Raw genomic sequence first — 26,350 nt, forward strand, 5'->3', positions numbered from 1 at the left:
TAACGGTAAATTAGTTCCTATGGCTATTGTTATGCCTGGACGTGTTATTGTGAAAACGTTTCAGATGAGATATTAGTTCTTGGAGATAAAGGTGTTGTCGGTTGTTACGGATTGTTCTTGTAAAATGCTGATAAAAGTAACATTTTTCCAGAGAAAATACTAGATTTTCCATAATAAAAATTGATATTTTTCTTGAAATTGTTGTTGCAGAATCTTTTTGTAGTTTAAGTTTCGTATTCAGCTCTGTCTAGATAATGTACAGTCGATTCCCCTATAAAACGGGTTCGTATAGTTCGGATTCCTATATGACGGTGAAAAAATTGCGACAGTATTCGTACAAACACGCTACAAAAACTTGTATAATTCGATAAAACGTCATCGCCAACTCATGTCGCGACAGGATTGGTTGAATCTAGACCAATAGCAGATATTGTACAAACCGTTGAGTTTAAACGAGCAGTGGACCTACTGAAAACCATTTATTATTTAACGTTCATAAAAATTATATTTATATTAATGATGTCTCCAAAGTTCAGCAAATTTTTCGCAAAAAAAAAAAAAATAAGAATTTATCAGGAAGCACGCGAGCGCCATTCGATGACAAGCTCCACGACGAAAACAAGCTTAAGCAATGGCGTCGTTGAACGGTGCACACTCGGTAAGGAATCCTACAATTTTTTGTTTATAGCATAGTTTATATGGATTATTCCCAAAAAATTATATGTATTTTGGAAATGTTGAGTTGAATTAGTGTAGAATCGATTAATTTTATGAAAGAAAACCTTTGAAACTGCCGTAGTCTGTAAACTGCATACGTGCCACGCTGTGATTGGCTCATGTATTTAAGGACTCTTAGAACATCAATTTCATAAAGAACGGAACGTATCTACCATGTTATAGAGGGTCGACTGTACAGTATTAGTAGTGATGTTCACAAAAGGTAAAATTTCAATTCATTCCTGATTGAACAATTTTTCCTTTCTCCCTTTTTAGTTAGAACATGTGTGATACATCCCACTATTCAGACCCACTCCAGAAAAACAACTGCCCAAGCAAAAAACAAAATTGCTTTGTCTCTGTTAACTGTTTAGCCTACACGACATTAATAGTGTCTACATATTTACAGAAAATCTTTAAAATTTCAAAAATTGCTAAATTCCTTTTCTGCTACTGTCCCAATTAAGCGATTAGATTATGTATTAATTTAATAATTTGGTTTTCGTTCTTTGAGATTTAGCCCAATAAAGTAGCTGCCCCGATTAACCAGTGGCCCAATTAAACAGAATCAACAGAAAGAATGACATTATATATATATATATAATGTCATTCTTTTTGTTGATTAGTGGTTTGAATCAAAAATAATTAATGATTAACATGATTGTTAAAGCCACAAACTAGATTGAGATTGATTGAAGTGCTATCCAAAACTTAAATTCCATCATATCTTTATTTCTAGTTCTATTCTTAATTATTTATATTTAAAAAAGTTAAAATATTATGGTCTTTTTCAAGGAGTTTCTTTTATTTATTGTTTGTTAAGATATTTTGAGTCTTTCAGAACCTAGCTTTAGGACCAACAATAAAGATAAATATTCTCAAAACTTCTGTAAAAATATTTATAGTAATGTAAAAACTTAACATCTTGGAACATTTTTGATTTTATCAGTAAATCTAACTGTACTAATTTGAGAAGCTTAAAGCCCAATATGCATTTATATAACTTTCAATATTCAATTAAATGTTCTACATAATGAACATTGTTTTCAAAAATTCTTTTTCATTATCAATTTTAAAGAGATTAAGTATTATAAACATCATATATTCGCAAAAAGAATTATATTAACAATTGTACAGTCACTAATATTGTTAAGTGATGTTATTGGTTTTATAATATTTTCTGTTTGTCCTACTACTTAGATGCAATTTGATACAATTTTCATGACATAACTGTGTCATAAATTTTCATAGAAATTAACAACAATTACATTTAAAAGTTTATTTTAGCATTTTTAATTGATAATTTTAATGAAAATCAAAATCCTTCTCATCTTTGGTTAATGATTTCTATTTATGCAATGATACTCTTCAGTGGTTTGATTCTTGTAACAAGTGTGACTATTTTGACATCTGCTCATTTAACTTCAACATCTTTACTTAGTGTTTGTTTGGAAAAGGAAGTTTTTCTTTTTCTAAGTAGATCAGTTGACTTTCAGTTCAATAAGTACCATTTTATATTTTCTCTCTAACTTTTAAGATTTGTACAATAAAGCTATTTCATAAACTCCTGCTTTTTTTGTTAGTAGGATAGAATTCTTTTTGTTTTTAATCAGATTATATATAGTTGATTCTCTAGTCATTATCATTCTTATGTTGTCATGTAATAAATACTTTCTTATTTCATATAATTTATATTAATACTTTAATTTCAGATTTTCTAGTTCCATAACTTTTATAAACCTTAATCACTTTGCCCAGTTTAATTTCATATTAGTTTTCTCTTGTTTAGCTGTAAGTTTGGAGTTTAATTTGATCTATGAAGGTTTTACTCTGTTGATAGTTTTCTAACTATCAATAGATTATCTATCAGTATTATGGATACATTTTTTAAAAATGCTTTTATGGCCTTAATCATAGTTAATTCTTTCCTGGAATTTTCATGCCTGGAAGAATAAAAACAGATTTAGCTAGACTAGGGCATAGAAAAGTGTAAGCTAATATGAAAATGGATTATATGACTTCATAATAAAAGATAAGTCACACAACTGTCCACTGTGTTACAGAAAAATATGTTTAATTCACAAGTAGTTTTGACAGTATATTACTGTCTCTTCAGGCAAAATGAAGTACAGAATGCTAGAAATCTAGAGATAGAACACTTTCAAATTGTTTCTCGTGCACAAATGTGGAACATAAATTACAGATATAAAATTACAAAACTTATGATCTTAAAAAAGTACGTATGATATCCAAAGACTATCACTAATAAAAATATCAGAACATAGAAATAAATAATTAATATCAAATTAAACAATAATTAAACAAAAACAAATACACTGGAGTGCCGTTGATGTTGTGATGTTTTATTGCAAAGTATGTGACTTATGATTTTAAGAAGTTGAATAGTGCTACTCACAGCTCTGGTATATCAAGTGTAAATCTAAGGATATAAAAAAGTTCTGTAACCTAAAGTGATCAAAAGTGTTTTGCTCTACTTCCATTCATCAAACATTTATTAAACATTGGTCTGGACATAGCACATAAAAGCATCTGTGTGTGATTGTTTCAAAAGTTCATTTAAATCTAATTTAATCACAACAAATACTTAATGTTAACAAATATTACAAAAAACATATAAAGACATTTATTTTCTTAAAAAATTTATGACACAGTTATGTCATGAAAATTGTATCAAATTGCATCTAAGAACAATATTAAAAATTATTATTTTTAATATTGTTCATATTGTGTATAAGAGTTATTATTATAATAATAATTCTTTTACAGTTCTGATAGTTAAAAATATCTTCCTAATTTTACAATTTTATAACAATATCAAATACTAAAAGTTGAAAATTAAATTATGCATTATTATTGTTAGTCGATGGTTAAAAGCAAGAGAAATTTGGCAAGAATTTGAAACAAGACTTCGTAGTCTTACAGCATGGATAATTGAAGCAGAAACCATTCTTGCTCACAGCAGATTACCAAATGGAGATCTGGATTATGAAAAGGCTCGCAAACATCAAGAAGTATTTAAATTAACTTATCATTCCGTAATGAATATTTTATGTATATTCAATTTTTCTTTTTTATTTTTAATTAGACACTTCAGAAACAAGTTACTGAAAAAATGATAGCACTAGAAAACGTCATTAGTAGTGGCAAAAAAATTGGCCAACAGTGTTCTCCTCCAGATGCAATTCTTTTACAAGAGCAGTTAGACTCTTTGAACAGACGATGGAAATCTCTTGTTGGTGAATTAGCAGTAAGAAGAACAAGGTCATTATATATTATTCAACTAATTATAAAATTAAAAATAGGATATTTTATTAAGTAGTTTTTATAAATAAGCCTAAATTTTTTAAGTGAATAAAAAAGAATTACATACCATTACTAACTGTTATAGTTTATTAAAGTTGTATATTGTTGTTAATACTATTAACATTTTCTATCAATATATACATTAAGATTGAGTAATTTTTTAGTATGATTGCTAAAAGTATATGTTAGTCTTATTAATTTAGTTGTAAGTTTATAAAAATCAATAGTAGTTAAGCACATCACTATTGGTTGTTTAATGTACTTTTGATATCCATTGAAATGGTCAAACTAATAGAAACCAATTTAAAATTCTTTTAGATATGTGAAATGTGAAAAATAAATTGTCAAATGAAATTAACAGTAATATAAATATTGATTTAATCTATTTATATATCATTTTATTGTAATCAGTTATAATTTAAAAATTTTTGGAAATCTCATCATGTCACATAACAAAGACTTTGTAACCTGTGATGATAATTGGATTCTTATTTTAATATTGTTAATATTTTTCGTTTTTAATTTATTATTTATTTTTTATTTTATAATACTTTGTTCTGTATATCTATTTTTGTGTTTGAGTCAGTTAACATTTAAAATATTTTAGGAACAGCATCTGATCACATATCAAATAATTTGTAAAAATGAATTATTGAACATATGGAATGTCCCGTTTTTAAGTATTTTGTATCTTGTTCAATGTAAAAAAATGACTCTCTCACCTAATGAAATCCCCTTAAAGTGGCTGAAAATGTTTGTGTATTCATAAAATTTTATTATTAAATGTGCTGAGTAAGTATAAGGGGTGTGAAGTGTTCTTTAATAAATTTTTTTAGTAAAAGTTGTTTCTTATGAAAAATGCCATCTAAAAAAAACTCAATTTGACCATTTTTCCAATATCCAAATTCAGAGTCAGGTTCAGTTTGGTTCTATTTTTACTCAATTCCAATTGATAACAATATTGCCATGGGCTTTGATTGTAAAAAATGTTTCTCAACTTTCTACAATGAAGTTTTCTAGAAAAACCTGTGGTATAGATGGTCTGAAACACCCTGTATACATATTTGTTTAAATTTACATAAAAATTTAGCATTCATTTTTATATATTTTTAAATTTTAANATCCATTTGTACTCAAAACATTGGTCATATCAGGGATGAAAGTATGTTAATCACTTCTGCACTTTCTCAAAGCAATTTTTTTATTGCATTTCAACTCTGTACCATAGTGGGTCTAGTTTTGTCATTTTCAAATTTCAGTAACTGTTTTGATGCTATGTTGATTGATATTTTTGATATCATTTGGACAGTCATGACATGTACTATAAGTTTATGTGCTGGCAGTAAAACACTAGAAACCAAAAGTGGGATTGTTTTTAAAAAAGATAGGATGATCAAAGTAGCCTTAGACAAGGGTTTGGTTTGATTATCAAGTTGTTTTTGCTTTCAGATCAATGAAATACATTTGTAGAAGCTTACTTGATTAAACCATGAAACCTTGCTTTTTAAAAAATTTCACTGTCTCTGACCTCTTCCAGAGGCTTTACTTAATTACACCATTTACCTTCTGCATGAAATACAGTGATATTTTTGTCAAATGAAGTATATTTTATTGCAATAATCCATATTAATTTTCTGAATGAAAAAGTAATTTCCATATAATATAAACCATACACATTATTTTGCTTCTGGAATTCCAAAGAAGAAGATCATGGCAAGCAATTCTTCCATTAATAAAAAACAAGAAAACAAAATCGCAGTCTTCTTGTAATGGACAAGGATCCTCTGGAAGTAACAGAGTCCTCTGGAAGAAAAACTTGTCTACTGTTTGAAGAATTTGTTTGCAAATGACAAAAACTATACATGTTTTGTTGGGATTCACAGATGTCACATTACTAACAAAATGATGGACAGTCTTCTTTCTGAAGAGAAATGATTGTTGTCAATACCAGCTTGATTTGTTTCTTTCCAAACATCTGATACTGATACTGATATTGCTTCTTCACTGGCTTCTGGATCTTTGACAAAGATACAAGGGCAAGGTTCTCAGCCTAGTAGTGAAAAAATGAGTTTTTTATGTTAAAAATGTATTTATTTCTCAATGTAGTCTCCCTTTAGTTCAATACACTTTGTCCAAAGTTTCTCCATTAACTGGATTCCATTTCTGAAGTGCAGTTCTAGAAGGTATTCAAAATATTTATTTACCACTTCACTTGACCCAAAATGTTTTCCAGCCAAAACATTCTTAAGATTTGGGAATAGATGAAAGTCAGAGGGAGCCAAATCTGGCAAATAGGGAGGATGTTCCAATAATTCATACTTCAAATCCCTCAATTTTCCATTGCCAATGCGCCTTTGTGAGCAGGTGAATTGTCCTGGTGAAAGAGGATTTTTTTACTTTTGCAAACTAGGCCTTTTCTCTCTAATTTTTTCATCTAGCTGGTCAAGAAGATGTGCATAGTATTCCCCATTAATTGTTTGACCCTTTGACAGGTAGTCAATTAAAAGAATCCCTTTGGAATCCCAAAAAAACTAGCCATAACCTTTTTAGCTGATGCAATTGTCTTTGCTTTCTTTGGTGCAGAGCCATTGGGTTCTACCCACTGCTTGTACTGTTGTTTTGGCTTAGGTGTAAAGTGGTGAACCATGTTTCATCCATCCAACAGCACAAACATTGCTGAGAAAGTCAATTTGTTGATCAACAAATGCAAGTTGACAAATTTGCATTTGTTGTTTGTGATCAACATCCATCTTGCATAAAGCTTTCTCATACTGAGTTCTTCGTGTAAAATGTGCCGTACCCTTTCGTCTGAGATGTCTACAGCCTTAGCTATCTCATACACATTTAATCGTTGATCATCTAGAACCATATTATGTATCTTCTCAATTTTTCTTTGGTAGTTGCAGTTTTTTGGCTGTCCTTCATGTGGATCATCTTCAATCAATGTACGACCATGTTTAAACTCAGCTGCTCATTTTTAACTGTTGATAACAAAAGTGCAGACTCCTTATACATTTTTACCAACTTTGGACGAATTTCTGTTGTGATAAACCATCCAAAATGAAGAATTTTATGATGGAATGGTATTCAAGTTTATTCGTTTTGTCAAAAACACATAAAACTCTTACTTTAAACAGCCATATAAAACAAACTATTTGTCTGATCAAATTCACATTTGGTATTTACTTTTGCAACAAGTGCGCCACCATAACAAAATAGTAATTTCATTTGTAGCAGTGCCATTTATAGGCTAGGCTGAGAACTTTTCATCTTGCCCTCGTATTGTTGGTGGGCTCTTGTTTTTTACTCATGGTACTAATGGTATCAGCATCATCATCTTCAGCATCACATTCTACTGGTTTGAAATTTGTTGTCTTTTACAGGGTGGTTATAATTAAAGTTGCGCTACTCAGACCTGTCTAGAGCCCGTTCTCATGGATGTATTTTGATGAAACTTATAAACTTGGTATATATGTTATATGAACCATGGGGAAAAGGAAAATGCAAAAAAAAATATTTAGTTTGAATTTTTACCACTAGGTGAAAAATGGCACATGAAGAACAAGAAACACAAAATGGAAACATGCAAAAGGTTTTTATTCACAACATTTGTTCAATATGCAATCCATTTGCATCAGTCACGTGTTCAAAATGCCTTACAGCATATATGTCCATGAGAATGGGCTCTAGACAGGTCTGAGTAGCGCAACTTTAATTATAACCACCTTGTACTTGCTTCAGTAGTATTGGTGCTGTTACCTTACTCATCAGGTCACTTTATCAGTTTCTGCCTTTTACTGTTGCTATCCTCTCCATGCCATCTATTTCTGAATGCCTCCAGTATAGAAACAACTGCTTGTGAAATGTTCTAATTATCCCTGTGTTTCTATTTGCATCTGATATGTGATGCAAAATGGGTATCTGATCCAGAGGCTAGCTACCACATTTTTATATCCAAATCCAAATTATGCAATTTGTATGCTGTCAAATATAGTCAGGAGGGTATGTTTTGTTTATTCTTCTGGACCATGACTGATGATGTCATTTACACCAGGACTTTGAAGAAATAGCCTGTTGGTAAAAACTATTGATTAATAAATTTAATTAAATGGTTGGCATACAGAATAGATCAGCACAGTCAACACATGATAATCAACGATAATAATATTGCCCTATTTGGGGCTACATTTATCATGAAAAGTGACAGGGCTACTTTTAACATGCAAAAATTTGAACTTTCCATAAACAATTGGCACTTATTTATTTCTATTTAATTTTTACAACATTTCTAAGTAAACCAATAGGCTCACTTACCTAATTAAAAGTTTACACCACATATTTTCAACACATGAACACTGTTGACTCTTGCCAACAGGAAATGCTGTTGATGTTATTACACCATGTTATCTGAAATTATTATTAATGTAGTGTATAGTGCAAAGTTTATTATTAATTTAGGAACATTTAAATGGAGGTATTGACCATTTAAAAACAATTGTCACATTGATCAAGGTAGCCTTGACAATCAAAGTGATCTCACTTTGATTGGCAAGGCTACCTTGAGCATATTTGTTAATGAATGGAACACCAATTATATCAAAGATTCATACAAAAAGCACAAAATATGCTTAAAAATTTTTAAAATAAGCATATAACTCATGAAAGTAATTGTCTTTGGCAATTGATTTTCAAAACACTATTGATCATATAAAATAAATTTACTATAACTTTCTGTGAATAACACATGGGTCACTGTTAATTTTAAATTGCAAATAAAAACTCGTTCAAACAGATGTTATTTTATTTGTGTTGTTATTATTATTATTTGCTTAATTTTTTAAAAGTTATTTTAAACTTTTTCCAGATAATTAAAAATGACTTGGAAAAATTTAATAAAGATTTATCAACCTTGCAAAAAACAGCTCAACAAGCTCAAGATATTGGTATTTCAGCTGTATCTTTACAAACTATTGTACAGTCACCTATTCAAATTTGGACACAGATTCAATCAATTTTAAATTTATCTAAATCTCCAATGACTAAAACAGTGATTACTCAAACTGAAACTGCATCTGTTGTTACTTTGGAACTACCTGTTGTAGCAGTTGTACCTGATTTTATTGCCAAAGTTAACAAATTGAGAGAAGCTATAGCATCTGTTAATCGCCAGCTGAATCAACCTGAATTATCTGGAAAAGAATTTGAAGATTTTGGAAAGCAAGAGGATGCATTAAAGGTAATTATTAATATAATTAGAAATTTTACAAATATTTTTTTTTATTAATATTTTTTGTAAGAAAAGTAATTTATTTATAGACATTGCTATATTTCAGGATGGTAAATAGTTGGGAGGGAAGATTCATAAAAATCTTTCCTAATCAGTCCTGACACCAGTTAAGATAATTATGCATATCAACTTGTGATTCTATTATTTTATATTCTGAATAGTAGAAGATATAAATAAACTTAACTGGAATTTTAGGAGGAACAATTTCAACTTCATGAGTTATGTAAAATACATGGACCATGGGCCATGGGCCATGGGCCAATGGAGTTGGGCATAAATCAATCTAAAAGATGGTTTAGAGATAACTATATATTTATTATACAAACTTATAACTATAATAAATACAAATAAATGACAATTATGATAAACACAAATGATCAAGCTTCACCATCAAATTTGTGAGGATATCTAAATCTATATTTCTAAGTCTATCCTGAGAGAGTGTTTACATAAATTCATCATATATTACGTATAGTGGAGAATCCTTGGGAACACATAGAAGTTGTACTGGGAGAGTAACAGCTAAAGTCTTGGGCACTTGGTAAAGGCATCAAAACAGGAATGGTGGCTAAATATTTGATGTCTGGTGCAAATGTCAGACGAAAATGGTGGCTAAAGTTTTGATAACTGCATAAGAGTATCAAAACAAGAGCAAGTTGGAAGATGACCTTCCACCTTTTATACTATTTTCCATCCAATAGCATCATTGGAAAATCATGTCACAGTTCCCAACATGAGGAGGAGGAAGACAGGCGGTCTTGTAGATAGTCAAGTGAGATATTGCACTCGAACTATCACTTTAGGAGGAACTAAATAATTTGAGACTGAAAACATTTTCACTTTTAAGGTTTTAGATATTTAAAAGAAGATAATTTGTATTAAAATATTATTTTATTTTGAAGGGTGTTAAAGATGCTTTAGAAACTTTGAAACCTAATATTGATAGTTTAAGAAATGAAAAAGAAAAAATCTTGGAAAAAGCTGATGAAGCAGATATTCTTCAAATTAATCGGGTATTAGATAAACTAAATGAAGAATGGATGAAAATAAAACATTCATATAGTGAAAGATACAGGTAACTTGATAAAGTAGTTAATAATTACTTAATGATAAAAACGTTTTTCACTTCTTTAATAAATGTGTGTGTTTTTCTTTATAAATATCAATGTATTTCTTCTATGTTAACATATATAGATACTAAACTATAATTATAAAAATTAACTATATGAGCTCATTTACATCTATAACTAAAATATTTCTTGCCAAATTATTATATATGTGAAAATAGGGATTCCTAGTTAACTCCTTTTCCACATTATTAATATAATTGGAAATTTTACAAATATTCTGTTTCATTTTTCAATTAATATTTTTTATAAGAAAAGTAATTTATTTATAGACATTGCTATATTTCAGGATGGTAAATAGTTGGGAGGGAAGATTCATAAAAATCTTTCCTAATCAGTCCTGACACCAGTTAAGATAATTATGCATATCAACTTGTGATTCTATTATTTTATATTCTGAATAGTAGAAGATATAAATAAACTTAACTGGAATTTTAGGAGGAACAATTTCAACTTCATGAGTTATGTAAAATACATGGACCATGGGCCATGGGCCAATGGAGTTGGGCATAAATCAATCTAAAAGATGGTTTAGAGATAACTATATATTTATTATACAAACTTATAACTATAATAAATACAAATAAATGACAATTATGATAAACACAAATGATCAAGCTTCACCATCAAATTTGTGAGGATATCTAAATCTATATTTCTAAGTCTATTCTGAGAGAGTGTTTACATAAATTCATCATATATTACGTATAGTGGAGAATCCTTGGGAACACATAGAAGTTGTACTGGGAGAGTAACAGCTAAAGTCTTGGGCACTTGGTAAAGGCATCAAAACAGGAATGGTGGCTAAATATTTGATGTCTGGTGCAAATGTCAGACGAAAGTGGTGGCTAAAGTTTTGATAACTGCATAAGAGTATCAAAACAAGAGCAAGTTGGAAGATGACCTTCCACCTTTTATACTATTTTCCATCCAATAGCATCATTGGAAAATCATGTCACAGTTCCCAACATGAGGAGGAGGAAGACAGGCGGTCTTGTAGATAGTCAAGTGAGATATTGCACTCGAACTATCACTTTAGGAGGAACTAAATTGTCATTCTCCCTGAGTCAGAGGAAGTCAAAAACTGATAATTTCTCTAAAAAATTTAATTTAAATTAATTTTAAAAATATTATTTTAGCAAATTCATTAAGACGAAAAGTATCTCCCCTAAACTCTAGATTCTCACAAATGTATATATGTATACAGTCAATTCCACTTAATTGGGACATGTTGGGACTAATCCATTTTGGCCCAATTAAGTGCCTGCCCGAATTAAACAAACTAATAATAAATTATAAAATAAAATATGTAACACATAGGTAAATAAATAAGTAGATAAAAAATAATAATTAGGTGCCTATTTTAATGCTTTATTAGATCAAACTACAGAAAATATTTGTCCTATAAATTTGCCAGACTCACGACGATAGATAACTGATTTGCATCATGCTAATGTTGCCAAATACAGTTGACCTCCCCCTATAACATGGGTTCATATAGTTCGGATTCCTATATGACGGTGAAAAAATTGCGACAGTATTCGTACAAACACGCTACAAAAACTTGTATAATTCGATAAAACGTCATCGCCAACTCATGTCGCGACAGGATTGGTTGAATCTAGACCAATAGCGGATATTGTACAAACCGTTGAGTTTAAACGAGCAGTGGACCTACTGAAAACCATTTATTATTTAACGTTCATAAAAATTATATTTATATTAATGATGTCTCCAAAGTTCAGCAAATTTTTCGCAAAAAAAAAAAAAATAAGAATTTATCAGGAAGCACGCGAGCGCCATTCGATGACAAGCTCCACGACGAAAACAAGCTTAAGCAATGGCGTCGTTGAACGGTGCACACTCGGTAAGGAATCCTACAATTTTTTGTTTATAGCATAGTTTATATGGATTATTCCCAAAAAATTATATGTATTTTGGAAATGTTGAGTTGAATTAGTGTAGAATCGATTAATTTTATGAAAGAAAACCTTTGAAACTGCCGTAGTCTGTAAACTGCATACGTGCCACGCTGTGATTGGCTCATGTATTTAAGGACTCTTAGAACATCAATTTCATAAAGAACGGAACGTATCTACCATGTTATAGAGGGTCGACTGTACAGTATTAGTAGTGATGTTCACAAAAGGTAAAATTTCAATTCATTCCTGATTGAACAATTTTTCCTTTCTCCCTTTTTAGTTAGAACATGTGTGATACATCCCACTATTCAGACCCACTCCAGAAAAACAACTGCCCAAGCAAAAAACAAAATTGCTTTGTCTCTGTTAACTGTTTAGCCTACACGACATTAATAGTGTCTACATATTTACAGAAAATCTTTAAAATTTCAAAAATTGCTAAATTCCTTTTCTGCTACTGTCCCAATTAAGCGATTAGATTATGTATTAATTTAATAATTTGGTTTTCGTTCTTTGAGATTTAGCCCAATAAAGTAGCTGCCCCGATTAACCAGTGGCCCAATTAAACAGAATCAACAGAAAGAATGACATTATATATATATATATAATGTCATTCTTTTTGTTGATTAGTGGTTTGAATCAAAAATAATTAATGATTAACATGATTGTTAAAGCCACAAACTAGATTGAGATTGATTGAAGTGCTATCCAAAACTTAAATTCCATCATATCTTTATTTCTAGTTCTATTCTTAATTATTTATATTTAAAAAAGTTAAAATATTATGGTCTTTTTCAAGGAGTTTCTTTTATTTATTGTTTGTTAAGATATTTTGAGTCTTTCAGAACCTAGCTTTAGGACCAACAATAAAGATAAATATTCTCAAAACTTCTGTAAAAATATTTATAGTAATGTAAAAACTTAACATCTTGGAACATTTTTGATTTTATCAGTAAATCTAACTGTACTAATTTGAGAAGCTTAAAGCCCAATATGCATTTATATAACTTTCAATATTCAATTAAATGTTCTACATAATGAACATTGTTTTCAAAAATTCTTTTTCATTATCAATTTTAAAGAGATTAAGTATTATAAACATCATATATTCGCAAAAAGAATTATATTAACAATTGTACAGTCACTAATATTGTTAAGTGATGTTATTGGTTTTATAATATTTTCTGTTTGTCCTACTACTTAGATGCAATTTGATACAATTTTCATGACATAACTGTGTCATAAATTTTCATAGAAATTAACAACAATTACATTTAAAAGTTTATTTTAGCATTTTTAATTGATAATTTTAATGAAAATCAAAATCCTTCTCATCTTTGGTTAATGATTTCTATTTATGCAATGATACTCTTCAGTGGTTTGATTCTTGTAACAAGTGTGACTATTTTGACATCTGCTCATTTAACTTCAACATCTTTACTTAGTGTTTGTTTGGAAAAGGAAGTTTTTCTTTTTCTAAGTAGATCAGTTGACTTTCAGTTCAATAAGTACCATTTTATATTTTCTCTCTAACTTTTAAGATTTGTACAATAAAGCTATTTCATAAACTCCTGCTTTTTTTGTTAGTAGGATAGAATTCTTTTTGTTTTTAATCAGATTATATATAGTTGATTCTCTAGTCATTATCATTCTTATGTTGTCATGTAATAAATACTTTCTTATTTCATATAATTTATATTAATACTTTAATTTCAGATTTTCTAGTTCCATAACTTTTATAAACCTTAATCACTTTGCCCAGTTTAATTTCATATTAGTTTTCTCTTGTTTAGCTGTAAGTTTGGAGTTTAATTTGATCTATGAAGGTTTTACTCTGTTGATAGTTTTCTAACTATCAATAGATTATCTATCAGTATTATGGATACATTTTTTTAAAATGCTTTTATGGCCTTAATCATAGTTAATTCTTTCCTGGAATTTTCATGCCTGGAAGAATAAAAACAGATTTAGCTAGACTAGGGCATAGAAAAGTGTAAGCTAATATGAAAATGGATTATATGACTTCATAATAAAAGATAAGTCACACAACTGTCCACTGTGTTACAGAAAAATATGTTTAATTCACAAGTAGTTTTGACAGTATATTACTGTCTCTTCAGGCAAAATGAAGTACAGAATGCTAGAAATCTAGAGATAGAACACTTTCAAATTGTTTCTCGTGCACAAATGTGGAACATAAATTACAGATATAAAATTACAAAACTTATGATCTTAAAAAAGTACGTATGATATCCAAAGACTATCACTAATAAAAATATCAGAACATAGAAATAAATAATTAATATCAAATTAAACAATAATTAAACAAAAACAAATACACTGGAGTGCCGTTGATGTTGTGATGTTTTATTGCAAAGTATGTGACTTATGATTTTAAGAAGTTAAATAGTGCTACTCACAGCTCTGGTATATCAAGTGTAAATCTAAGGATATAAAAAAATTCTGTAACCTAAAGTGACCAAAAGTGTTTTGCTCTACTTCCATTTATCAAACATTTATTAAACATTGGTCTGGACATAGCACATAAAAGCATCTGTGTGTGATTGTTTCAAAAGTTCATTTAAATCTAATTTAATCACAACAAATACTTAATGTTAACAAATATTACAAAAAACATATAAAGACATTTATTTTCTTAAAAAATTTATGACACAGTTATGTCATGAAAATTGTATCAAATTGCATCTAAGAACAATATTAAAAATTATTATTTTTAATATTGTTCATATTGTGTATAAGAGTTATTATTATAATAATAATTCTTTTACAGTTCTGATAGTTAAAAATATCTTCCTAATTTTACAATTTTATAACAATATCAAATACTAAAAGTTGAAAATTAAATTATGCATTATTATTGTTAGTCGATGGTTAAAAGCAAGAGAAATTTGGCAAGAATTTGAAACAAGACTTCGTAGTCTTACAGCATGGATAATTGAAGCAGAAACCATTCTTGCTCACAGCAGATTACCAAATGGAGATCTGGATTATGAAAAGGCTCGCAAACATCAAGAAGTATTTAAATTAACTTATCATTCCGTAATGAATATTTTATGTATATTCAATTTTTCTTTTTTATTTTTAATTAGACACTTCAGAAACAAGTTACTGAAAAAATGATAGCACTAGAAAACGTCATCAGTAGTGGCAAAAAAATTGGCCAACAGTGTTCTCCTCCAGATGCAATTCTTTTACAAGAGCAGTTAGACTCTTTGAACAGACGATGGAAATCTCTTGTTGGTGAATTAGCAGTAAGAAGAACAAGGTCATTATATATTATTCAACTAATTATAAAATTAAAAATAGGATATTTTATTAAGTAGTTTTTATAAATAAGCCTAAATTTTTTAAGTGAATAAAAAAGAATTACATACCATTACTAACTGTTATAGTTTATTAAAGTTGTATATTGTTGTTAATACTATTAACATTTTCTATCAATATATACATTAAGATTGAGTAATTTTTTAGTATGATTGCTAAAAGTATATGTTAGTCTTATTAATTTAGTTGTAAGTTTATAAAAATCAATAGTAGTTAAGCACATCACTATTGGTTGTTTAATGTACTTTTGATATCCATTGAAATGGTCAAACTAATAGAAACCAATTTAAAATTCTTTTAGATATGTGAAATGTGAAAAATAAATTGTCAAATGAAATTAACAGTAATATAAATATTGATTTAATCTATTTATATATCATTTTATTGTAATCAGTTATAATTTAAAAATTTTTGGAAATCTCATCATGTCACATAACAAAGACTTTGTAACCTGTGATGATAATTGGATTCTTATTTTAATATTGTTAATATTTTTCGTTTTTAATTTATTATTTATTTTTTATTTTATAATACTTTGTTCTGTATATCTATTTTTGTGTTTGAGTCAGTTAACATTTAAAATATTTTAGGAACAGCATCTGATCACATATCAAATAATTTGTAAAAATGAATTATTGAACATATGGAATGTCCCGTTTTTAAGTATTTTGTATCTTGTTCAATGTAAAAAAATGACTCTCTCACCTAATGAAATCCCCTTAAAGTGGCTGAAAATGTTTGTGTATTCATAAAATTTTATTATTAAATGTGCTGAGTAAGTATAAGGGGTGTGAAGTGTTCTTTAATAAATTTTTTTAGTAAAAGTTGTTTCTTATGAAAAATGCCATCTAAAAAAAACTCAATTTGACCATTTTTCCAATATCCAAATTCAGAGTCAGGTTCAGTTTGGTTCTATTTTTACTCAATTCCAATTGATAACAATATTGCCATGGGCTTTGATTGTAAAAAATGTTTCTCAACTTTCTACAATGAAGTTTTCTAGAAAAACCTGTGGTATAGATGGTCTGAAACACCCTGTATACATATTTGTTTAAATTTACATAAAAATTTAGCATTCATTTTTATATATTTTTAAATTTTAAATTATTTTTTGTTTTTATTGTTTTGTAAAGTTGCCGACTTCCAGGGGGGAATCATTAATCCCACGTCAGGATGATCTAGGATTGTTCGCGCGTGGGCAGAGGAGACACAGATGACAAGAATCTCACAAAAACCCGCTTATTTTAAACATAAAATAACTTACACTATGAAACAAAAATGTTCTTTAAACAATTGGATGTTCGAATTGTCAAGGGTGTTTTCTAATGTTGCTCGAAGATAGACCCTGGGGCAGCAGTAGGTGTGGAGATTCATCAGTCAGTGTTGGCAGTGAGTCCATAGTCACAGGTTACAAGTTTGGCACAATGAATGGAAAACTGCTTTTGTGTGTTGACTAATTGTGTGCAGGTGCACAGTTTATGGAAAGTAACTCTGTCCTTGAAGATTGGGAATTATGTCAATCTCTGTTCTCCGATTTGTTTATTCTGATTGGCTCCGCATTCCTTTTTCTTGCTCCCTGATTGGTCTCTCAACTGTCCCTAAGTGAAAAACGACTCCTGTTGAGTCACGAGAAAGATCCGCTTCGAAGAATCTACTTGACACCAGCTGTTAACTCTGGATGGAAAGTGCTGATGGAACTTTGGAACCTGCGTTCATATTTTCTCCCCATTGTTGTCTAGTCTGTGGCGTTTTTGAAATACAGTAGAGCCTCGATTATCCGGACTAATTCGGAATGAAGGTAGTCTGGATAATGAAAAATTTGGATAATCGAAACAAATACTTTAATTTGTCTTTTAATGATAATACAACACATTTTCTTTTCAATGACATATCGGTAATATTAAAAGTAAATACTGTATTTAAATCGTGATTAAATTTTCAAGAAACAAACGTTTTTATTGAATTTGGACTACTACTGACCATCGCTAACAGACTACCTATTATTTAAAAGGCCCTCTGGTGGCGCAAGAAGACAGATTTTATAAAATAAAAAGCAGTTGAAACTGCATTTTTATGAATAAAAATTTGACAAACTGTTTATCGTTTTATGACGACTAAAACTTTTTCGTCGCGTTTGCGGCTTTTAAGTAATGCATAAACCTTTGAGGCTTGAGGTCCTTCAGACTGTGAGGCATAGGTGGTGGCCCACGTTGCCCATACGCCGCCCTTGGTCATAGAAATGATGTAATTTGAATATAAATTATTTATAAATATGTATGTCAAGTTATATTTTTATTATGACGTAAAATATATTTAAGAGTTTACGACCACTGTGCTGGGTGAGACGTTGAAACAAAAAAAGTTATTCATTCCAAAGTTAAATTTATTCACATCGGTTAAAGGTTTCGGAGGTACGTAATATTTAGTAAACTCCAGTGTGTAGTTGTACGTTATTGTTATTCATTCCATCACGTACATAAACAGTATCATAATTTGCCAAGTGCAAATCAGCAAATTCATAAAAATTTTTGTTTATTTTGAACAATCTGGATAATCGAAAATCCGGATAATAGAGGTCCGGATAATCGAGGTTCTAACTGTATAACGATTCGATGCGATGTCCCTTTTCATCATTAACCTTTCCCCCTTTCCAAAATTTCTATCTTCTAATTATTTGTATACGAGTGACTTGTCAAAGGTTCATCTCTACTGGGGGATGATTGTTTACATTTATTAATCATTTATAATTATTGCTTTCTGTTTACATCAATAGCGTTTTTTTTCATTGCGGTTTCATATGACTAGCATGACTAATGCAATCTTTGATTGGTTTTTAACAATGGACAATTTTTTTTCTAGTTTTGTTTTAATAAATTTCTAATAATAAATGTTTAATTTCGGCCCGTTTTTGGGACTTCACACTTTTTTTACAATCATTGATTGTTTCTGAAGTTAAATTGAATCTTCACTTATTAAAAATTTTTTATTTATATTAAATTTAATTTCAGTATGAATGCTCAAGTAACTTTTACACTTTTACAACTTATAGATTGGAAAAAGATAGNATATTTGTCCTATAAATTTGCCAGACTCACGACGATAGATAACTGATTTGCATCATGCTAATGTTGCCAAATACAGTTGACCTCCCCCTATAACATGGGTTCATATAGTTCGGATTCCTATATGACGGTGAAAAAATTGCGACAGTATTCGTACAAACACGCTACAAAAACTTGTATAATTCGATAAAACGTCATCGCCAACTCATGTCGCGACAGGATTGGTTGAATCTAGACCAATAGCGGATATTGTACAAACCGTTGAGTTTAAACGAGCAGTGGACCTACTAAAAACCATTTATTATTTAACGTTCATAAAAATTATATTTATATTAATGATGTCTCCAAAGTTCAGCGAATTTTTCGCAAAAAAAATNCGTTTTTGGGACTTCACACTTTTTTTACAATCATTGATTGTTTCTGAAGTTAAATTGAATCTTCACTTATTAAAAATTTTTTATTTATATTAAATTTAATTTCAGTATGAATGCTCAAGTAACTTTTACACTTTTACAACTTATAGATTGGAAAAAGATAGCATCAGATTAGCAGAAGTTAGAGAAGAAATGGAAGAACTTACATTTTGGCTCGATGAAATGGAAACTATGATGAGTGAAACTTTACATCCAGTTGACCATGAATCCATCAAAGACATTTTGTTAAAACTTAAGGTAAATAATACTTAACTAAGCCAAAACTTATGAGAATTGAAAACATATACTTAAAATTATACAATATCATCAAATTATATTAAAAAAAATAAAAAGTATTGGAATGAAAACATATACAGGTTTACTTAAAATAAAAAAAAAAAAAGAAGCCTAAAACAGATTATAGTTCTAATATATATCATAGAAGCTAGCAAAATTTTAGATAAGATAAATCTAAATGCTGGATTAATTCAGATTAAATTAATGGAAAATTTTTAATTAATTAATTCCAAGTTTTAGCTTAAAGATACTGATGCCATCCATCATCATATATCCAAAAATGGCTTGAATACTTTTATTTGAAGCTGACAGACATTAAAATAATACTACATTTTATTCATGAACAGGAATGAGTGGGTCCATGTGCGACTTTATCTTTTGTATCTATCCAACACATAAATAACAGCAAGATATTTAGTCATGTTTTATCATATCAAGAAAACTAATTAAAATTAAAAAAAGTAAAATGATTTTAGTCATTTTTTTGTTATGGAAAAATTGATACAGATTATAAGCAGCAATCTATAATCCACATCATGGAATTTGAAGATTTTTTTTAACAAAGTCCATGGCTTATAGGCAGAAAATTATGATAATTAAAAATTTATCTTTAATTTATTTAATGTTCTGGTTTATCTCAGATTACATGATAGAAAATAAATGAAAAACAAAAGTAATAATTTCTAAATATTTAATATTTTTAGAAAATCTTTAGAAATTTATATAGTATAAACTATTGAAACTACATATAATCAAAATATTTGAAAAATATTAAAAACTTAGATAATACTTTATATAATATAAAATATTATCTAAGTTTTTAATATTTTATATATAACACAGTTACATTTCAAAAAAGTGTTGTGTTATGCGAATCCATGCTATATGAAACAAAGGACTAATGCAAAACATAGTGTTACATTCCAGAAGTTAGCAAAAGCATACTATTTTTTTTTGTTACTAAGAGAAATATATTTATTAAAGCAATTGATAATTTATTTCCAATCAATAATTAATTAACGATCACAATTAAAAGTACTGTATTATGCATTGATATTAATTTTAGTTAAAGAGGGCATTTTCTTTTTACAGAGTATCATTGTCATTTTAACTTTTTTGTTGATCTGGATCAGAAGTATCAGTAACATTTTCATATTTTTTTATTTTTATATTTTAAGATGCAATATACATTATTTTCATATTTTTTATTTTTATATTTACAAACACAAACAAATGTAATGGTATTATCCTAGAGACAGGTAGAAGCCTTGCAATAGAACCCTTTCTCTTCCTGTATCATTGGAATCAACTAGCAGACAGAAATTTGCATGCACAGTGACAGCTTTGCAATCTGTTATTAGTATCCTAACATTGTCAACTTTATTTGCTTTAATGTCATAACAGAGAAGCATAGACTGCTATGGACTTGGCAGTGTATCAACTTTAGTAACAAATTTAGGTTCTGTTTGGGAACAGATGACCACTATGTTAGTGTATGAAGGAACACTGGTGAGTGTTTTCATTCTGTCTTTACTGTTAAGAGCACACTGCTTGCAATGTTTGTTTTCTGGTCTGGGAAGTCATCTCATATGACAGTTGGCCATCCCTAAAGTAGAATAAGGTTTATTGACAGTACAGCAGTGTGTTCAGGAAATCCTACTCCCTTATATGCTGCTTTTTATGGTAGGGCTTCAAACAGTTATTTTACAGAAAAATAATGTTTGGCAGCACATAGAGACATTCCTGGAAAATCACATCTTATTTTCACACTTCTTTGGCTTGCCTGTTCTCCAGATTTGTTGCCCATGAAACATTTGTAGGACCAGATGGGATGCAAGCTTTGGCCATCTATGAGTGTGAGGATTTGGAGTGGCAGCTACAACATTGTAAACAAATCTATCAAAGGATACTGTATGTATGCCTCCATGCCCAATCATATTACTGTATGTATTCAGACAAGATGAAGTCCTGCAAGGTACTAAAGGTTGCTTTAAATTGTATTGTTGTTGCATAGGAAAATTTTTCTTTGCTATGTATTTTAATCACTTATTACCATAATTATTATGTTTGCATTAATAAAGTTAATTCAATTTAATTACCTTCTTGGTTTGTAATTTTTGTCAATTAAGGCTGAATTGTTTTCTTTTATAAATGATTTTATACAGTGGTGTATAATTTGAATATTGTATTTGTAATGGGGATAAAGTTATTGAAGGGTGAGAGTAGATACATGATGGTCAAAGAGAATAGTGTGTATCTAAGGACAAGAGAACAAAACAGTACATGATAGTGCATACAGAAAAAAAATAAAAGAGAGGAAACACTTGAAAAGATTTAAGCTTGGTAGATTTGGTTTAATTAGTAAAGGAGAATTGTAGTGGATAAAAACTAGAAAGTCTTAAGGTTCAGAAATAGAAAATTATAAAATAAGATTCTTACATTCTAGAACATTTAAATGTTATGGAATTTATTTAATGTCTGTTTTATGATCACACATGTTTAGACATAATTGTAAGTTATGACATTACTTTTAACCAAAAAATTCAGTATAATGGCATGCATGATATAATCAAAAAACAAAGAGGACATTTTCTGGCAGCATCTTTTAATTTGTTTAGCTGTCATAGAAAGAGAATGTAATCTTTGCAAAGACTATATTTAATTTATATATTTGGGATTTCATTATTAATGTCAAAAGAATTATTACTGTTTATGTATAAATTCTAATCAATTCAAATAAATTCTACAAATAATTTTTTTTTCAATTTGAGCTATATCAAATTAGTTATATATTTTTCTTATGAAATGAAAATATGAAACATTATCTTTAAGAATGAATTGTTAAATATTTTATAGAAAAGTGAATTGGATATACCCTCAAGAAGAAGTAATTTACTTTCAATCCTTTTAGCTGGAGCATTGTTAAAAGCAGAAGAAGTTGATGTTCTTGAGCAAAATTTCTACAAAGTATGTAAATTATTTTTATTATTATAATAGATTACATTATTAATAAAATTTTTAATTCAAATTCAATATTTAATGTATTTAATTAAAAATTCAATCTTTTTCATAACAATATTACTTATTTTATCAAATCTCAGCAATTTTAAATTAAAATTTAATAGAATAAGTAATTTTAAATAAAACATAAAATGATTGAAATAAAAAGTAGCAATGAAATATGGGAGTGTCACATGTAAAATTGGTCCCTCTCACTGGAAATAATACAAATGAATTTGGACAAATGATACTTGTTAGAAACTTTAATTTAACCTTATTTAAACATACAGAAATCATGATGTTGTGCATCTAAGCACTTGTGTATGTATAATTATGTTCAGACCTTACATAAAATGTTGATAGCTTTAATTTGGCAAATGCTTTCCCATGTTCTCCTATTGTTCTGGGATTGGTCTTATACACTTTACCTTTCAACTATCCCATGTAAAATTTACATATTTTACATAAAAATTTTCTATAAAATTTACAACACTAATTTCATCATTAGTTAGTCATTTTTCAACATAATTTCATCATTTCATCAACATAGTTTCATCATTTCAGTCAAGTTGATTTTAAGAGGGACACCTAGTAGTACAGTTATTTATTAATTTATGATCATGTAAACTGATGCTTTATCCACTGATGTGGGAATGAATGATTCCCATATTAGTGGATAAAGCATCAGTTTTATGTAATTCAACAATGTCTGTACTCTTTTAGCAATTTCTCCCAAAGATTTCCAATACAATGATGAAAAATTAAAATCTGTTTTAAGAGATTCAAATTTATTCAATTGATGAGATATAACACATTTTACAGTTGCACTTTGTGAAATATGATATTTTAACTATTAATATTATTTTCAATGATTTTAAGAATGTTGTACTGATATTTTGTTTTATTTGTTGAATACAATAGCAACAAAAATAAATGGAGCATAAAAAGTTTTTTTTTGTCTTGTATTATCAATTATTTTTTATTAGATTTTAAAAATAAATTTCTTATTATTAAAAATAATGTGTTATATACATTTCAATAAGTTAAAGTAGTTTTGGGATCCCCTTTTGCTAACTTGAAATTTAAGATTTACAAATTTCTTATCTAATTTTGTTTGCTTACTTTTGCATTTTCAAGGGGATGGGTAATGTTATCACAAAGTAGAGAATTGATATTGTTACAAATACCAATTTTTTAGACCTGTGATTGCACAGCATAGAATTCAAAATTTTAATGATATTTTGATAATTTCGAAAATTTAAAAATGTAACCCGATACATCTGTTATTTGACAACTTACTGAGTTACAGTAATACCTTGACTTACGCGAACCCAGAGTTACGCGATTTTCAAATCTCATCAATTCGTCTTTTGTTTGAGTGCCACGCAACTCTTGATTATACACTCCCCCACACTATTGTTCAGCTTACATGTTTGGACATGCTGCATGAAATCGACACATCACTACAATTTATTTTGTGTTATTTATTTCTGTGTTTGTTATATCTACGGAGACTTGAGAGACTATGTGATGATTTCTTGTAACCATGAACGAATCAAAAGACAAGATAAGATTAATGAGAACATTTATTAGCTTACATATATCCAACTTGGATTTTACACAAATTGCGAAATTATACCCCGACTTACGCAAATTCGACTTAAGTGGTTATCGCTCAGTCCCACCTATCGCATAAGTTTGGGGTATTACTGTATTGGCCAATCATATTTATGAATTTGTCTATGTATTGTATATTCTTATTTAAATATTCATAATGTATAAATTTTACTATAAAGTTCGAATCACATGTTGACATTTTTATCACTGATAGTGTGACCAGTTAATCAGTATAAGGCTGGAAAACCACGCCAACGGATGAAATGGACATCAGAAATGAAGAAGTTTATCATCCGTACTTACTACACCATCACAAGACTCGAAACAAACATGACAGCATACAGACAACAACTACACCATAGATTCACACAACAATATCCTCACCTCACTGTCACCGAACAAAGGGTTGTTGATCAAAAACGAACAATTATACACAACAACCTTATCCCACAAACAACACTTGAACTTATCAAACAACAGGTTGCTGATCAAATACATCAACAGACAGAAACATTTAACATTAATGAAGATCACGTAACCTGTCAGGATAATCCAGCAACAAGCACTGATTACAGCACACACACAACAAGTACCACTAATGATACTGCAGGCACTTCCCCATCCATCACTGATAACGTAGACATAGAATTAGTTAATACGCTCTCACTTATATTTCAGGAAACACTCATTAAATATACTGGTACAGATCCCACACAAAGACCACGAATACCAAAAATCAACACGTCAAAGGCAGTAGGAAAAACACTAGATTATGTAAACACTCACTTACTACCAAACTACATTCATTCAATTTCTACACTCTCAGACATTCATACATTAGTTTATGCTGGGGCAGTCACAGTAGTAACACACCATGGACTGAAAATACACTCACAGACAGACACACACAAAACACAATTCTATCACAAGCCTGCCTGGCAGAGAAGAATAGAAACACAAATAAATGACATTAGACAGCAATTAGGCAGGCTGACACAATACACTAAAAACAACATAACACCCAAATTAAAGAAACAACTCAAAAACATTTTCAAGAAAATCAAAACACACACAAAACATGAACATCACAACACACACATTACAGAATACATCGATACACTAAAACAAAAACTCGCAGCCAAAGCACGTAGACTCAAACGATACAAAACATGTACACTACGAAAACAACAAAATAAATTATTCACAAACAATGAAAAACTTTTCTACAGACAAATCAGTACCAAAACAAACACTGATACACAGCACAGTGGCACACCAACAGAAGAAGAACTCACAACTTATTGGTCTTCTCTTTGGTCCAATGCTGTTACACACAATGCTGATGCAGGCTGGATCAAGGAGGAGAACAGAAACTTGCATAACATACCAAGTATGCCCTGTGCTGAAATAAACATACACGACATTCGCTACGCTGTTAACAGAACACACAACTGGAAGACACCTGGTGTAGACAACATTCACAATTTCTGGTACAAAAAGTTTACATCACTGCACCAGGAACTAGCTAAACATCTAACACACATCATCATCAATCCACAAGACATGCCAAAATTTCTTACTCGGGGCATTACCTACATGAAACCTAAAAACAACAAAACCACAGACCCCACACAATACAGACCAATTACATGTCTTCCAACACTCTACAAATTATTGACATCCTGTATCACAAACAAAATATACAAACATGTTGAAGAACACGACATTCTTACAGAACAACAAAAAGGTTGCCGTAGAAATCACAGGGGATGCAAAGAACAGTTACTCATAGATTCAGTCATTCTACGGCAAGCACACAAACAACACAGAAACATACACATGGCATATATAGACTACAGAAAAGCATTCGACAGTGTTCCACACAGTTGGCTGCTACATATTCTACACATGTACAAAATACATCCGTCACTCATTGCATTCTTCCAAAACACTATGCAGCACTGGAGAACAACACTGCATCTCAGGGTTAGTAACACTTCCATACAAACGAATGAGATATTCATTAGGCGAAGAATTTTCAAGGAGATTCCTTGAGTCCTCTCTGGTTCTGCCTAGCCCTGAACCCATTATCCAACATGTTAAACAACACGCATTATAGCTAAAATATCAGACATGAAAAAACAACACAGTTTATGCTGTCGCATCTCATGTACATGGACGACATAAAACTTTATGCATCCACACAGAAACAACTTCATCAACTCCTACAAATCACACA

At 29.6% G+C, this 26,350-nt stretch overlaps 1 protein-coding gene across 1 annotated transcript in view; it reads left to right on the forward strand.

Annotated features, from left to right (window-relative positions):
• The window catches only part of LOC111621964 (dystrophin-like), a 74,820-nt gene that overhangs the window by 43,854 nt on the left and 4,616 nt on the right, over positions 1-26,350 (forward strand). Inside the window, exons 10-15 of the mRNA XM_023364219.1 lie at positions 8,906-9,277; positions 10,231-10,403; positions 15,263-15,413; positions 15,488-15,663; positions 19,308-19,455; positions 22,351-22,461. Of these exons, the coding sequence (XP_023219987.1) occupies positions 8,906-9,277; positions 10,231-10,403; positions 15,263-15,413; positions 15,488-15,663; positions 19,308-19,455; positions 22,351-22,461 (1,131 nt within the window). The remainder of the gene's footprint in view (positions 1-8,905; positions 9,278-10,230; positions 10,404-15,262; positions 15,414-15,487; positions 15,664-19,307; positions 19,456-22,350; positions 22,462-26,350) is intronic.

Source organism: Centruroides sculpturatus, unplaced genomic scaffold (assembly GCF_000671375.1).
Source record: "Centruroides sculpturatus isolate CEXI.00-Female unplaced genomic scaffold, Cexi_2.0 scaffold312, whole genome shotgun sequence".
NCBI classification, from domain to species: domain Eukaryota; kingdom Metazoa; phylum Arthropoda; class Arachnida; order Scorpiones; family Buthidae; genus Centruroides; species Centruroides sculpturatus.